General features: G+C 35.1%; 1 protein-coding gene across 25 annotated transcripts in view; it reads right to left on the bottom strand.

The window, feature by feature from the left end:
- PCM1 (pericentriolar material 1) overlaps positions 1–14,850 on the bottom strand; it is an 85,615-nt gene that overhangs the window by 23,445 nt on the left and 47,320 nt on the right. For 14 of the 25 annotated variants that reach the window (XM_046648763.1, XM_046648762.1, XM_046648760.1 and 11 more), the window contains 4 exons: positions 7,464–7,628; positions 5,164–5,220; positions 2,594–2,766; positions 2,126–2,257 (listed from right to left, as the gene is read on the bottom strand). In XM_046648763.1, the coding sequence (XP_046504719.1) occupies positions 2,126–2,257; positions 2,594–2,766; positions 5,164–5,220; positions 7,464–7,628 (527 nt within the window). The remainder of the gene's footprint in view (positions 1–2,125; positions 2,258–2,593; positions 2,767–5,163; positions 5,221–7,463; positions 7,629–14,850) is intronic. The other 11 variants (XM_046648772.1, XM_046648773.1, XM_046648781.1 and 8 more) reach the window with 2 other exon arrangements.

The raw sequence follows: 14,850 nt of genomic DNA, 5'->3' as shown, positions 1-14,850 counted from the left end.
TTAGTTATTTAAAAGTAATACTAAGTACAGTTATTGATGTCAAGTCCCTATAGTTATGGACTGAATGTTTGTGTTCCCCCCCAATTCCTATCTTGAAGCCTTAATTCCTAATGTGATAATAGGAGGCTGGGGCCTTTGGGAAGTTTAGATGAGGTCATGAGAGTGGAGCCCCCATGATAGCATTAGTGTCTTTTTAGAATAGGAAGAGATACCAGAGCCTCCTCTGACTGCAATGTGAGGATACAGGAAGAAAGCTGCTGTCTGCAAGCCAGGAAGAGGGCCCTCACCAAGAACTGAATCTGCTGGCACCATGATCTTGGACTTCCCAGCCTTCAGAACTGTGAGAAATAAACGGCTGTTGTTTAAGCCATCCATCTACAGTATTTTGTTCTATCAGCTTGAGCTGACTAAGACACTTACTTATTAAGTAGTATATTTTAAATTTTATTTAACTTGAAAACCTTGTCAGGTTAACTTTATCATAAATTGTAGCTAAATTTTCAAAATTTGCTATTGATGGTGCAAACCAATGTGCTCAAATCTTTTAAAATAATTGGAAGTAATGCTGCCTTATATGAAATTTGGATAAAAAGGGAATCACTGGGATTAAGGATACAAAATTAGGTAAAAAAGATTTCTAAGAACAGACATGCTTCATGCTCTCTCAGTAAGTTATTTCAATGCCTAATAAACTTTAATATAACCTAATACCTCCTATTTTTCACGTATACAGCTGGACTACTTTTCATTTTGCACAGAAAGGAGTACACAATTTTCAATTAGTTCTAACAATCTCAAGCAGCAATTACTCAATTGATATTTGACACTGTAAAGTCAGTTAAGACCATGTAGTTTTTAGACACAGGTTTCTATTCACAGTACTATAAGAGTTGAAGCCTGGTGGAGAAAGGTTTTAAGGGTAAAAGACGACTTGCAGAAGTACTGTTTTAAACATGAGTGTAAGTTAAAAAGCAAAAATTCAGAAAAAGTCCTAAATAGTTTTAAGGAAATTACTAGTCATGTATCACTTAACATCGGGGATATGTTCTAAGAAATGTGTCATTAGTCAATTCCGTCAGTGAGTGAACATCATAGAGCATACCTAACACAAACCTAGAATGTACAGGCTACTACACACTAGGCTATATGGCATTAATCTTATGGGCCCACCACTGTATACGCGGTCCACTGCTGACCCAAACACTGTTATGTGGTGCACGACTATATATGTGAAGCAGACACAAAATAATCTTTGAGAAAATACTATCTTTTCAGAAAAATTATAATGTTCAACATATCAACAATGGGCAAAAACAGTAATGTGCTTCCAACTCTCTACCTACAGCAGATATTTGCTAATCCATTATGGCACTCTTATCCATGAACATCCAGGTGCTCGAGTTGGCATAAAGAAGAATGCATTAGCTATCCCAGGACCACATATAATTTTCTACAACAGAATCAGGGTCTGGACCTTTAAATAGGTGATTTCCAAACACCTAGCACTCCTCAGTATCCCAGGAGTTTGCCGTTCAGTCACTCAATCACCTATGTGCTAGGGAGGTGCTATCTGGAGGACACAGTTTACTGAAAACATAACATTTTCTTCACCACTCTTTGCTATTTCCAAGTCTTTTTTGCTTTATTCAAAATTTTCTTCATCCATTTGAATACATTAAATTATATTTTTTTCCTGGATGACTTTCTTTTGTCTAGGCTTCTCTTCTAACCCAAAGACCTGATTCTGTCTTGTACTTATTTATTTAAGGGTTCTTACTGTGATCTGATTGCTGTCTGGTTTACTGAATGTCTTGAATGAACACAACAAATTTTACTGAATGTCTGTTATTAGTCCACTCCTATGCTGGGCAATGGAGATATAAATACAGCTATTTTAGATCTTATAATCTACCATTTATACATAATTTTTGGTGTTTGACTGCTGCCATATTTTGAGTGAGTTTTATACCTCATCTGAAAATAAAGCAATGCATTACACCCAGCTTTTTAAAAAAGCTAAAACCCAAACATATTAGGTATACTCACAATTTATAACAACCTATTTAACTTTTGTTTACTGCATACTGAAATTATGTCTACATTTCACTAAAAATTATCAGCTTACATCATCAGTAGTAGCAAGGCTTTCACTGGGAGTAAGTTCTGAGTTTGATGCTATCCAAGTACCAGAGTTCACTGACTTTACATTTTCCCCTTCTTTTTCATGGTTCTCAGAAATATGTCTGGATACTATGTCCTAAACAAGGAAATAAGATAATTATTTATGTAAAACATATACATTTAATCACAAATTTAAAAGCAGAAGCAGACAGAAGAACAAATACAATATTCCTCATCTCAGGTTAAATGCGAGGAAAAAATAACATTAAAGATAAAACACTGAAATTTTCTCAGAAAAAGACTATCTAAAAGCTACGTAAGCTATACAAGAAGTTTTAAATAAAATGGCAAGAAAGCACATAGAAAATAGATCAAAATACATACGTAACAAGAACATACTTCAGTCTGAGAAAGCAACCAGATATAATTGCGAACAGCTAGGGCAGGAAAAAGAATGTTAGGTACCAGATACCTGCAACGCATATAAAGCTCTCTGTCTCAAGTAGTCTGTGTTAAGTAGCTGAAGCTCATGGAAGAGTTCAATAAGAAAATGTGGACGAGATTCGTTTTGAGAAATTAATGTAGCTACTTCAGAATAAATTGTATCCCGCAAAGCTTCGAACATGGAAAAATCACTCCCAGTTTCTGGAAGATATAAAAGATCAGGAAGTTAATACTGATGAACTATGTTCCTGATAATTTCTGATTAACCTGTATTATTATACTCTCACCTTTAAATTACTTAAAAATCAGAACATACTTAATTCTATTTTAGGGCTTTTAAGGTAGAAAAAGAATTTTAAAATTACCAAGATAAAAATAATCTTGAAAATATCAAGATACATATTGTACATTAGAGAAATATTTAAATGCATGAACAGCATTACTTAGCATTACTTACAGCATACTTATTTCTCAACAAAAAACTGTATACGTTTCACGAGAATAATCAGTGGAATTTTTTCAGCACTTGAATGAAATAAGCTAAGTGTAAATAATTTTTTTTTGCTAATATGAACTTTGTTACAGAAAACAAAATTTATTTTCTTAACATTGAGAATAAAATGAATGCAGCCAATGAAAGCTACTAGTTTTAGGTCTATCCAGTTAGGTCTACTAATTCTCAAATATCAGCTATCATGCTTTATTGATGAAAAACTGAATTTGTAACTATGATATAATAGGACAATTTTACTATAGTTTCTTACTGATGAACTCAAGGTAAGTTGGTGCAGGCAGTGACTCAGCTGAAGTTTTGCGTTTCATAGAATCTAGACACCATTACTATTTACCAACAACTCTGCTATATGTATTTGTTGATAACACGGAATTATCAACCTTAATGGTATATAGTCATATTCTTATTTTTAAGAGTAGGAATTAGGAAGTATTCCCATTTTGAGTTCTCTAGGAAACAAAATCTCCAAGTGGCTCTTCTAACTATCAAATTCTGTAAACTTTCTGCAGCAATAGTAGAACCACAAGAAGTTGAATATTCAAGTTCCGTGAAAATTGGTGATAACTTTCTAAGAAAGGGAATTCAAAATGTTGAGTGTTTTAATATATTGTGCTTTCAAATAAATATGCCAAGATCATAAAGATTTAATTCACTTTTTGCAAGAGAGGGATAAGAAAATGCAAAACCAATGGGGTCTAGTGAAAAACTTTCCACGAATTTGCTAATAAGTAAGTTAACATCTTCAGGTCTCAATTTCCACAAACATAAAATAATAAGAATAATAACTATGCGACTTTCCTATCTTGCCTCAGACATGTATGAGTATAAAATAAAGTGATAGACTAAAGTTCTCTTAGTAGTTTTAAAACATTCAAATGTGATATATATTACCACAAAAATGATATTTATTATAAGCAGGAGCCAAAGTTATCTCTGTAGGAAATCTCTAACTATAGGAAAAATCCCGATACGATATGATTTGATACGCAAACTTTCAATTTATACACTATATTGTAGTTTGAACATCGCTGTTTAATTTAGAAAATGTTTATTACTTCAAAAATATAAGAACAAAGTAAATTCAATGACATCTTTCATACTTCTGTATGTGACAGAATTCTCTCTCTAAATTATATCCCATTAAAGATTAAATTATTCCCAAATAATGAATTATGCCAAACACATGTTTCAACCCTCCTGCCTGCAATAAAGGTGGAAAGTTTTTGCCAGTTTCTCCTCCTGGACTAAAACGCATTAGTTTAGGGTAGAAAAATCCTGCTCTCATTTGGTTTCTCTGATTCTATCTTGTTTTCATCCTGTCATTTTCAGAGTTCTTTTCTTTAGGAAGTACCACTGATATATTCAACTTTGTGCTAGGTCCTTGTTTTTCTTCTTTAGATTCTCCTACTGGTTCAAAACAGGCTTTTATTTTTCACTTCTGTATAGTGCAGGAGGCATTAAAGAATATTTACAATTCTAAATCACACAGAACCATATTTAATGAAAATGCATAGTTTAAAGACAAAAATAGCATCTTGGAATCTTTGTAATTCTCCTTGATCTTTATTTATCAAGGTCTTTGCATGTCATAGTTGTTTTTGTTTAATGGTGTGTTTGGTTTTTTTAAAATAGATGTTGACCAGTAATGAAAAATAAGCAACTACAATAGAAGCCATGTACAACACTTAACACTATAAATCAGAGCTAGGAATAAAAATAACTATATTTTTGTTTCCAAAAAAATATTAACGCTCTTAAGCATTTAAGAAATACAAAATAAATAACTTCAAACAAAACACTAAACTATAAAAAGGTTTTCTATTACCCATATGAATGTGTTGGTTATGTTATATACACTAACAGAAAATGAAAACAGGAAAAGCAGTCAATTTTACCAATCAAATAAAGAATTATCTTATGAGTATGAATTTTATCAGTATGAATTCTTTCACTTATACAAGCCAAATAACATATATACACTAAGCTAAATCTAAAAAAATAATAAGAGCAATAAAACTAAGGATTTTTAGGACCAATGGGAAAAATTAACAAAAAGTGGACACCAAAACTAAGCAGATTGTTACCTGGCGCTTCATTGCATGCATTTCTGTTAGACTGCTGTAGTATTCTCCTAGCATGTGCTGTAGGAAAGGGCAGACATAAGGATGAACATAAAATGTGTATGAATAGTAAAGACAGGGTCCATAATATGAATCAGTGAATGAAAAAAAGAAATAAGCAAATTTCCTTAAAATTGTTTGCCTCAACTAAAATGTCACCACAAGGTATGGCTTATGCTCTATTTAAAAATATTCTCATTAGGGAAAATATCAAGATTTGCTATAAACTTATATTAATGGGATGACAACTACCATAATAAACTTCTGCCATTCACTCCTAGAAGCATACATATCAAGGTGAACCTCCCACAATTCCTGAGGGAGAAGACTGTATAATCCACTAGCAGTCAGATACGCCACACTCCATCATATGACAAAAACTACTATTACATGCTATGAAGAATTTCAGAGTAATGGTTCAAACTAAAAATAAGTCTTTTGAAAAAGTGACTATGTAAATACACACAAAGGTATATTTATACTATTCAAACCTTTTTTAATTCACTGAAATTCAATCATTGTATTTTTCTAAGTGATGGTAGTAAGGTCTGAAGTACTATGACCAACTATCAATTATTTATTAAGTCTTTCAATTTAGTGCCCTTCCCCAAGCTCCATCCAAGTGTGGACTCTTTGAAGATATCACTATTTGATAAAGTTAGTGAAAGAAGATGAAAATTATAAAATTTTGGTAAAACGCTGGGGTCGAAACAATAGAATTGATATTTTTGCCAAAAGGATCCTTGACTTAACAGGAGACCAGGATTAAAACTTCAGCTGTACCATTTCCTTGAAATATGACCTTGAGAAAGTCAAGGTCAAAATACAAATAAATGTGATGTTTCTTTTCTGATCACAAAAGTAATAAATACTCATGAAAGTTTAGAAAATATAGAAGAGTTTAGAGATGATAAAACCACTATTAATATTTTGATGCATTTTGTTTCATTTTTTTCATTCAGATTTTTGTTTAAACATAGTTGGAGACATACTGTTTAGACAACACTAAACCCAATATTTTTTTTTCACTTGAGTTTCCTTAGGATAGATGCCTACAAGTACAATCACTGGGTTAAGGGCGTGACTTATTAAGCTTTCCAGAAAAATTGTACCAGTTATATTTCTGGCCCTTTAAAAGTGTTGGGAAAAAACAGGTACCCCCTGCGACCATGTTTGCTCATCTGCAAAACAGAAATAAAACCAATTCACAGGATTATGAGGGTCAAATGAGATGAGTAATTTAATTTGTTTATTTTGTAAACAATAAAGTATAATACAAATAGTAGCTGCTAGTATCACTTTCACCAAGGGACTTAGTGATAACTGAAAATTGAGAGCACATATGTACTGTCTCCTTCTCCAGATTTCTTCGAGATGTACTTATAAATTAGGAAAGTACTAGTACTTAGTTAAACTAAAATGGTGGCAAATACATAGGACTCCATTCATTCAATAAACTCTTACTGAGTACCTACCATGTGTCAGGTATCATGCTAACGTTTAAGATACTAATATGCAAAGGTATTATCTGCTGCCAAGGCACTCAAAAAGGCGATACAGACACTTAAACAGGTAAATACTATATAATGTGATATGACAACAAAAGAGGTTTACACAGGCTACAACAGAAGCAAAAAGGAGAAAGGGAAACCTATCTCAGCTTGGATCTGGATGCAATTTCAGAGTTGCAGAATTACGATTTTATTTAAGAGTCCAACAGAGAAATGGGCTTACAAAGAGCAAAAAGGACTTGAGGCAGAAAAGACAAGTGCTGAGGAAAGAAACGGTGTGACAGCTATGGGAAAACTTCAGTTCAGTGCCACTGAAAGAGTAAAGTTCAAGGCAGAGGATGGTGAGAAATGAGTCTGGAGAGGCTGGAAGGAATCAAATCTCTCCTGGCCAGATACAGGCATTTGGACTTTGTCCTGTCGGCAGGGTGAAGGCCAAAGTTTTAAGCAGGGGAACGATAGGATTTTACATTGAATTCTTATTCAGATAAAACTTTCAGAATTTCAAATTAGGAGTTCCACATTAAAGTCAGCTATACTTTTTTGTTTGTTTAGAATTTTATCAAAATGTGTCACAATAAAAAATATTTCATTTACATTTCTTGATATCAAGCAGTGTGTACTGTAATCTCTACCATAAAACCTTGGACACAATAGAAAAGTGTGATAGACCAATTATAATACTTCTTTTAATACAGCTTTTCAAATCTAAAATGAAGAAGTCCTTAAATTAAAGCAAACCAAAAAAGAACATACCTGAAGATATTTCTGTAGACCTACTATATTTTATTATTTTATCCAGCTGCTCATGATTCTTTCTGCTGAATACTTTTGCTTGAACAGGCTCTTCAGTCTGGGCTGAATGTCTGTTCCTACTTTTGCAAGGTTCACATGTGCTAGACATACTGGCACTTTCATACCCTTGAGTAAAAAAAGTGACAACTGTTATCAGTTGCAACTAACTTAAACTGAAAGGGAAATTGATTTCCATAGTGAAATAGTACAGGTAACTCAATTTAGAATGCTGTGCAGGCTAGGTATAAATAGAATACAAATCAGGATGTAATATGTCTTGGAGATATCTTTGCAATAACTTCTGGAAGCATGAGGTAACAGTAACAAATTCGAACACTTAATTGTCCTTTTGATATTCATCTTAATGAGTACATCCCAACTCAAACTATATGGCAGACCTTATATGACCCAAATTCACCACTAGACTCTAAGTTAACAATTTTTCAATATTAGGCAATACTAGAACAAATTACATCCTATCTATATAAAATGTCCATAATAGAGAGAAGAGTAATGGGTATTCAATAATCAAATACATCTGCCTTCTTGTTATACCTATTGTGTAATATAATTTGGTTTAAAAGGTCTTACCTACCCACAGGTTATACACATAGTCTACGAAATTTTCCTTCTAAGTTCCGTTATTTATTTATTTTTTACATTTATGTTGGTATACGGCACAAGGTAGGAATTCAACTTTATTTTGTTCCACAAGAGTTGGCTATACCTACTCTTTTCCCATTGAATTAAAAATGCAACTTTGGTCAATATATTAAATCTCCATATTTTAGAGGTTTTATTTCTGGGCATTCTATTTGTTTATCTTATCTATTCCAATGCCATTTTCATTCTTTTAGCCACATAAGTTTTACAATATGTTTAAACATTTGGTAAGGCAAGTCCTACCTAGCTTCTTTTCTTGGCTGCTCTTGGACATCTGTCCTTCCAAATATGCTTGGAGAATTTTTTCCCCAATTTTGAAAATAATCCATGAGGATTCAAAATGGAATCACATTAAAAGTATTTATTAATTTGAGGAGAACTGATATTTAATAATTTTGTGCATTCTCATCTAAGACCAACACGATTATGTTTTCATATTTATTCAATCTTGTTTTATGTCCTTCAAAAATATTCTGTAGTTTTTTACAGATCTAGTACTTTCCTTGTTAAATTTATTCCTAAGGACTTTTTTTCCCCAATAGCTTTGGATACCTTTATCAGAAGAGATTTCCCCCCACTTCCATTTCTACTGGGTATTATTGCTATGATAAAAAAAAATATGTGCACACTTATTTCATAACCAGTTACGTTACCAGTTTACTTTGTTCACTTTAGTACCTATTCTTCAGTGTCTCTGTGGGTTCTCTTAGAAAAAAATATAAAATTTGTTTCCCTCCTTTTCTAATATTTATTCAAATTAATTAATTTCTTGTCATAATTCTTTCCAAACAATGATGATGGTACAGAGGGGAATCCCTGTTTAATTCCTAATTTTGATGGAGATCTCTTTGGAGTATTTTTATCTACAGTGGTGTTTGAGATTGGCATTAGGTAACAACCTTCACTTTAAATCACTGCCTTCTTAGGTGTATTTTACTTAATTTTCATTAGGAATGACTTCAAACTTTATCTACTGCTGTTGATTACATGACTTCAGTCCTTTCAGGACAGATTATACGTCCTTCTGTCCTTGTTGATATAATAAGTTATGTTGACAGACTTCCTGATAATGAATCATGATTATATTTCTGTAACAAACCCTACTGACGACTGTCTAATAACTATTTTTTTGGTGAGGAAGATTAGCCCTGAGCTAACCTCAGTGCCAGTCTTCCTCTGTTTTGTACGTGGGACGCCTCCACAGTGTGGCTGATGAGTAGAGCAGGTCTGTGCCCGGGATCCCAATCTGGGCCCCAGGAGCAGAGCGCAGAGAACTTTAACCACTCAGCCACGGGGCCAGCCCCCTAATAACTTTTATATCGGTGGATTAAATTTGCTTACTTTTGAATTTCTATTAATATCTGAGAATGATCTACTGTTTTCACTGAACTATCACCTCTCCTTTCACAGTCCCCCATAAAGGTCTCTATTCTGATTCTTGTTGTTTCTGTAGTTCTCCTCAGACAGGATACACCAATATCTTGTTTTCCCCCTGACAGGTGAAGGGTCTCTTGCGTGAGTGTAGGATTCTTGAGTTGCAGTCCTTTTTTGTCCATGTATAGGATGTTATTTCACTTTCATCTACTTCTTGTGTTGTAAGTAGGATTGTCTAACGTTAGTCTGGCTCTTTCTCATTGTACATAACTTGTTCCTTCAGGCTGGAAGCTTAGATTTTTACTTTTTCCTTTGAATTCAGCAATGTTATCAGAATATACATAGGGGTGGGTGTGTGTGCACTTCCCCCTCCTGACTAGACAAGAGTTAGCTGTTTTGATCTATAGTCTCAAGTCTTTCTTCATTAAAGATTCTCCTTTATTATGTATTTAATTACTGCCTCTCCACCATGTTTTTGTTTCTCCTTTAGAACTCCTTTATATCAGATGTCCAAGATTTGTCCTTAAGCCTCTAATCATTTTCCTGTTGATTTTATATCTTAGTACTTTTTGCTGTGTTAATGACATAATTCTTCCCCTCAATTTTCTAGGCCAATAATTCCAGACTTAACAGCATTCATCCTCTTTTTCAAATAATCTAACTATTAAATGTGAAAGTCATTTTTTCTAGTTTTAAATAATTTATAATTCATTTTGCTGAAGTGCTCTTATTATTTTGTTGTAGCGTGTATTTTTGTCAATACATCCGTTTTTACTAGATTTCACATGTTCTAATGCTCTGCTTCTATGTCCTCTCTCTGGCTGCTGGATCCCTTTTACATGCACTGTTCAATTCACTGGCCTAGTCACAATTCTCACTCACCCTTACAGCTGGACCCAACTGCTAGGTAGCTTTAATGGCAGCATGCTGACAGTATTTGGAAGTCTCACTCCAAGACGGAAGCACTGTTCTGGCTAGAAGGTTGTCAGTCTCTCATTGATACTATAAGAAGAAACCTCTCTATTCCTCAGTTTCCTCAGCTGCAAAGGCAAACGCTCTCCCAGGTTCAGGGTAGGGAGGATGCCACCTATCTGTTCAATGACACCCCTGCCTATCAATATCTTGAAGGGGCAAAAGTCTGCTATTCTTGGAAGGGAGGGAGGTGCCAATAATAGGAGGGGTTGCATGGAGCCCCTCCAACCAAGTTTTCTCCAAGAACTGCAGAGCTCTGATCTTTACCCCAGGCAATCTCTGAAAGAGCCAGAACCTAAAACCTTGTTGCTTATATCCTTCACATCACAGCAGCTGCTCTGCTAATAACAAATCAGTTCCCAATATCCTGTCAATTTATTCTCTGTGATATTCTATCTGGATTCAACCTTCCCTTCCTATTTCTAAGGCCACCATTCAAGATAGGACTTCATCCTCTCATATGTAGGTTCCTGGTTTCTTCACTGATCTCTCAGACTAAAGTCTGGCCACCTGCATCCACTCTGCACAAAACTTACTGGAAAAAGATCCCTCTTGGTTACTTCTGATCTTCACATAAAACAGGTTCAGCAATATAGGATATGATTGCCAAAAGTAATATGTAAAATGATATGACTGGTAGTACTGTTGCTCATTTAATTAACAGCAAACAAACCCTTAATGAAAATAATTTAAGTATTTTAACAAAAACACATATAAATGAAATTAAGATTTTGACTACTGTTACTGAATCATGTGAAAAGTGCTGAATGAATGCTAATCAAAATTAAAATATACATTATGTAGCATACACAAAACTCTCTTTGGGGAGCCCCAGTAGGCACTTCAAAAAGACATAGTCACCCTCCGAAACAGCTGAAACTGTGAAGAGAACCTATAACTATTAAGATGCTATAAAAAGAGAAAAAGCTATAGTTTTATATGAATCCAAATTTAAAACATCAAGGGCTAGATTTCCAAAGTTAAGGTATAATTGTGTGATTGAACTGTCTCTCTCCTGGGCACTTTAATATTAATTCTCCAGGGAGAGTAGGAGAATTAACGAAGGTAATAACACTTTGGAATAACAATGCTAGGCCAGCTAGTATAACAAGAATAACAATACATAATGTTCATTATTTTGAGGGGTTTATCTCCTATATCCCACTTCACCACTCCTTCCCTTACCCCCATTCTGTTTTTCTCAGCATGGGTGACTGACATATCTAGAAGAAACAGTACTTCTAGTTGTCTCTACATTGTAGAGAAACAGGTCAGCCATGGCACCCTGGAGACCTTGGACATATCCACATAGGCCACATTGGTACGGACTGAACCACAGCTGAATCTAAGTCTTGGCAAAGGGCCTTGTGATCCTCCTGGAACCCAGAACATGAGAACACGGGAGGCTTGTGAGAAGCTGCTATGTGGCCACTCTTCACTCGCTTCCCTCTCTGCCCTAGAAGGCTGTCACGTCTCTTCCGGGTTCTGATGAAACATGAGACCTTTCTGCCTCACTCTCTGAGGGCACACCTCCATTCTATAAAGTAGCTTAGCTGCAGCATAGCACTGGCGCCTCAGCAACAGGTGTCCCACCACTCATGTTACAATTGTCATCTGTCCTCTTTTGTTTCAGGCTCACCCTTGTGGAATATGGAACAAGGGACATGGGGAGCTGGCACCTTTGGAAATTTTTCCTTTCTCTGCCTATGTAAATAACAAACTCTCTGATGCTCTCTGAATCTTTACTGGCCACATATGTCAGGTTGTCTTGCCTTGCTTAATGCTTGACATCCACTTAATCTCAATCTTCATTAGTGAGCCAACAGGAAGTAGGGAGAGAAGAAATGAAAAGATTCGGGGCAGGATAGAACCCCAGAAGTCAGTACATTAACAGTTCTACACAATTTTCCAAGTAAAGAATGAGGAAGACCTAGACTATATTCTCCTACTCCCCTCTAATAACATCAAGAGAGAGAACAGGCCCAGTAGAGTGTAGCCAAATTCCATAATTTGGATAACTGAAACATGCAGCAAGGCAAGAAATCACGCTCAACTCATCAAATCTCAATTTGAACTAAAGTTTAAAAGATTATCACATAATTTGTAAAATCTTACCTCACATGCAATAATATGTGTCTTTACATAAAAAGACTTTCTGAAGATTAAATACATTACCATCATGGGAAACAAAGTTAAATGAAGATTTAGCATAGCACTTCTGAAAGACTATCAACATGTACGAAAAACAGATATAAACAGTTCAGTCTAGTAATTTGGGGACAGTATAACTGGCTGTACTGTATCCCTCAAGACAGCAACCACCATGCTGTAGATTTGAAAACCACTAGGATTTGTCATATCCTATTTCCTTCCCTAGTTCCTCTCGTTTTTTCTACCTGCTTCATCCTGATTCTGTATTTTTTCTTACTGTAACTATAATTTGGAATGCCTTCCAATCTCTCCATTCACCTTCATTACCACTTCCTTTAAGACAGAGCAAACATGCTTTTTTTGGCCTCTTTTTTTCCCCTCCCCAAAGCCCCAGTGCATGGTTGTATATCCTAGTTATATGGTGTTCTAGTTCTATGTGAGCTGCCGCCACAGCATGGCAGCTGACAGACGGGTAGCGTGGTTCCACAACCAAGAAGTGAACCCACACTGCCAAAGTGGTGAGCACCAAACTTTAACCACTAGGCCATCAGGGCTGGCTCAGCATTCTTTTTTCAAAGTAATCTTGGCTACCCCTATCCCATAAAGAGAATAAAAGCAACATAAATTAGTGGTCTAACTCAGTGCTTCTCAGATTTTAATGTGCATATATTCATATTAAAACATCTGAAATCTTGCTAAAATGCATACTGAAGAACAATGCATACTCATTCAGTTGGTATAAGATGGGGCCCAACAGTGTACATTTCTAAAAAGCACCCAGATGATGCCAATGCTGATTGTCCATGGTTCACATTTTGAACTGCAAAGATTTAGCAGACTCATTTGACTTTGTGGTACACTAGTTTGACTCTGCATATATTCGATTCTGCTATCAAGTCTTTTATTTTTGTGTGTGTGCCTTAAAGTGGGGCTCTCACTGATAGATGGTCTTGAATGCCTATTGATCAAATGTGAAAGCATGTTTTTGGCAGGTAGCTTTATATTTAAATATGAGAGAAGAGAGCACATAAAACAGAATGTCAATGTTTGCCCTGAAGTAAAAAAGCTGAATTGCCTATATGGAAGCATAACTCCTCAGAATAAAGGGGGTTTCAAAAATATGAATACACTGATATTTCTAGGCTTAGGTAGACACAGCCATAAGTTGGCTAAGGGTCCTCTAAAAGCCTGCTACTCAGAGAGTAGTCCACAGACCAATAATGATAATACACAGGAGGCTGTCAGAAACACAGACTCTCAGGTCCCTCTCCAGACAGACTGAATCACAATCTGCCCTTGAACAAAATTCTCAAGATTTGTATGAAATATTCAAGTTTAAGAAGTATTGCCCTAGTACACTCAAACTAACTAGCTGAATGAGAATGCTGGTATATAAATGTTAGTTTTTCTACAGTTATTCGTTTGACAAAAAGCATTTTTGTGTGGGCAAGATACCAGGGAATAAAAAGTTCAATGAGTTACTCAAAGGGCTTCTCTCAAAATGCCATTGAACGTTTTCTAGTGGCACCAAAAGTAATCTTGCAGAAAGCTTAGCAGCTGTATTTTCATTCATTTGAATGGTTTCAGATCACTAACTAATTTATTAAATAAATCAGCTCCTCCCAAACTATATAACTGGAAAACTATTTCAAGGATAATAGATATGCTGAGAAAAATGTTATCCCAGTTCAAATTTGCTTATTTACCCATCAACTCAGATTCTTCACATGGGGATACGGATAGGAGCCAAGGACTTGAAGCATACATGAAGTAATGAAATGAAAAAAAAGGTGCATGTATTCTTTTTTAAATCCATAGTTTTCATTAGATTTTTCAAGAATTCCATTACCCAAAAACGGTTAAGATTTTTGCTGCCAAAGTTTACAAGTAGATTTTTTAACTAGGATTTTTCCAGAACCTTTACTATACTTATATGTATTGTGAGCTTCCAAGAGAGGGAGTTAGCAGTGTTTAGTGATTTTTCAAACTTTTCTGATTATAAGCCTAGAATACTTTGTTCTTAAGCACCAAATACTATCTCCATAAGCCCAGAACCACCCAAAGCCGTAGCCAAAAAGTATCCCTTGCAAACCTGAAGGAGTGTCTTTTAGCTAACATTCCAAATTATAGCTAGTAAAACTATTTTTAACCTAGTGCTAGCCATCAGTAAATTCTTCAAAAATCATAG

The sequence above is a fragment of the Equus quagga genome, chromosome 22 (genome assembly GCF_021613505.1).
Source record: "Equus quagga isolate Etosha38 chromosome 22, UCLA_HA_Equagga_1.0, whole genome shotgun sequence".
Classification (NCBI taxonomy): domain Eukaryota; kingdom Metazoa; phylum Chordata; class Mammalia; order Perissodactyla; family Equidae; genus Equus; species Equus quagga.
The sequence above is the reverse complement of the archived record's forward strand: the minus strand, read 5'-3'. Positions and strand labels throughout refer to the sequence as shown.